At 46.8% G+C, this 1378-nt stretch overlaps 1 protein-coding gene across 1 annotated transcript in view; it reads right to left on the reverse strand.

The window, feature by feature from the left end:
• The window catches only part of LOC109542991 (scavenger receptor class B member 1), a gene marked incomplete at its 5' end in the record, with an annotated part of 2159 nt that extends 1214 nt beyond the window's left edge, over positions 1–945 (reverse strand). The window contains 4 exon segments of the mRNA XM_048662011.1: positions 46–167; positions 227–393; positions 454–680; positions 739–945. Coding sequence (XP_048517968.1) covers positions 46–167; positions 227–393; positions 454–680; positions 739–945 — 723 coding nt within the window.
• Between the last annotated feature and the right edge of the window lie 433 nt (positions 946–1378).

The raw sequence follows: 1378 nt of genomic DNA on the forward strand, positions 1-1378 counted from the left end.
AAAAAATGGAGCGTTTAAGACAACAACCAAGTAACAAAGACTCACTGGCTGGACATCGATGAAAAACCGATGTTTTTCCGGATCGGGAGGACTGATTCCCTCCACAGCTGTCCGGTAGCTGTCGTTGGCCAAGTAGAAGTGAGGGAAGGAGAGCAGAATTGGCGAATCTAGAAAATGCATATTTTCTCTGTCTGACCGAGCTAAACATTTCTTGCGATGCACCTACCATATTGACACAAGGACACGTTGAAGAAGCCAGAAGGAGCACAAGGTGGGCCTTGAGGACAGAAGCACATGTTGTCGGGATTTTCGCTTACGCTCCCGAAGACGTTTTTGGGCGGCGTGAATCTGTACCCGGGCACGTCGTTGGATCCCATGATTTCCTTGTCGAAACTGAAGCAAAAGGAAGCTCCAACATCAAGCCGAACAAGGCTTGCAGGCGCAAAAACTTACACCAGGGGCAGTTTCCTGCAAAGGTCCTTGTCGAAGATGTAAATCGTGCTGTTCTTGGTTAGGTGCGGCGGGAAAATCGAGCCATCCGAAGCCGTGATGTCGTTGCATCGGTCCTCAGTGTAGTGCGTCAGCATGGAGGCCCCATTGAACTTGTCAATTAGTCCATATTTCGTAATATCACTGGCGCCCGTGAACATTGTCACCGAGTCTTTGGAAGTGCCGTTTTTCTGGAAAAATCGTCCACTTTAGCCGCTGTTTTATCGCCTTTCCTCCAGCTACACTCACATTGTACATCAGGCCGAACTCCTCGTAGGGCAGCTTCTGCTCTTTGGGCACCACATCTTTGGCCAGCTTCAGTAGCGGGTCTTCGTAGCCCCAAAGCAGCTGCCCAACGGAAACCTCCACGAACGGTTTGATTTTCAGAATGTCCATTATGCTGGCCATGGCCAGTCTGAGGAACCGCGCCGCATGCTTAGACTGTGAGGTCGCGCTCTGGAACAATCAAACAATAGTATATTATGTACCTGCCGAGAAGTAAGTGAGACAATAGCGCCCCATACACGAGCCAAATATCTGTCATATCTGATACGTGGCGAGCCAAATTCGAAGAAATATCGGTGCGTTAATGGTTAACCACGAGCCAGATAGGACTCGATGCGAATTTCGTGCAAAATAAATCTGCAGATTTGGACTTGCGGACCAAATTTCGCCGTTAGTGGGTACGGGCGAATACTACCCAGATAGCATTTGATATTCTATGAATATCCCAGAATGTTCAAAAAATATACAGAACATTGCGGGAATATCCAGGGAATATACATAGGTGAACATTCCTAACATGAATGTTCGTGGAATATACATGCATGCATATTCATCAAAGTTCATAAAAATTATATCCTAGGTATGTACATATATGTACATATTG

Source organism: Dendroctonus ponderosae, unplaced genomic scaffold (genome assembly GCF_020466585.1).
Source record: "Dendroctonus ponderosae isolate FM_Combo_2020 unplaced genomic scaffold, Dpon_F_20191213v2 Dpon_F_20191213_10, whole genome shotgun sequence".
Classification (NCBI taxonomy): domain Eukaryota; kingdom Metazoa; phylum Arthropoda; class Insecta; order Coleoptera; family Curculionidae; genus Dendroctonus; species Dendroctonus ponderosae.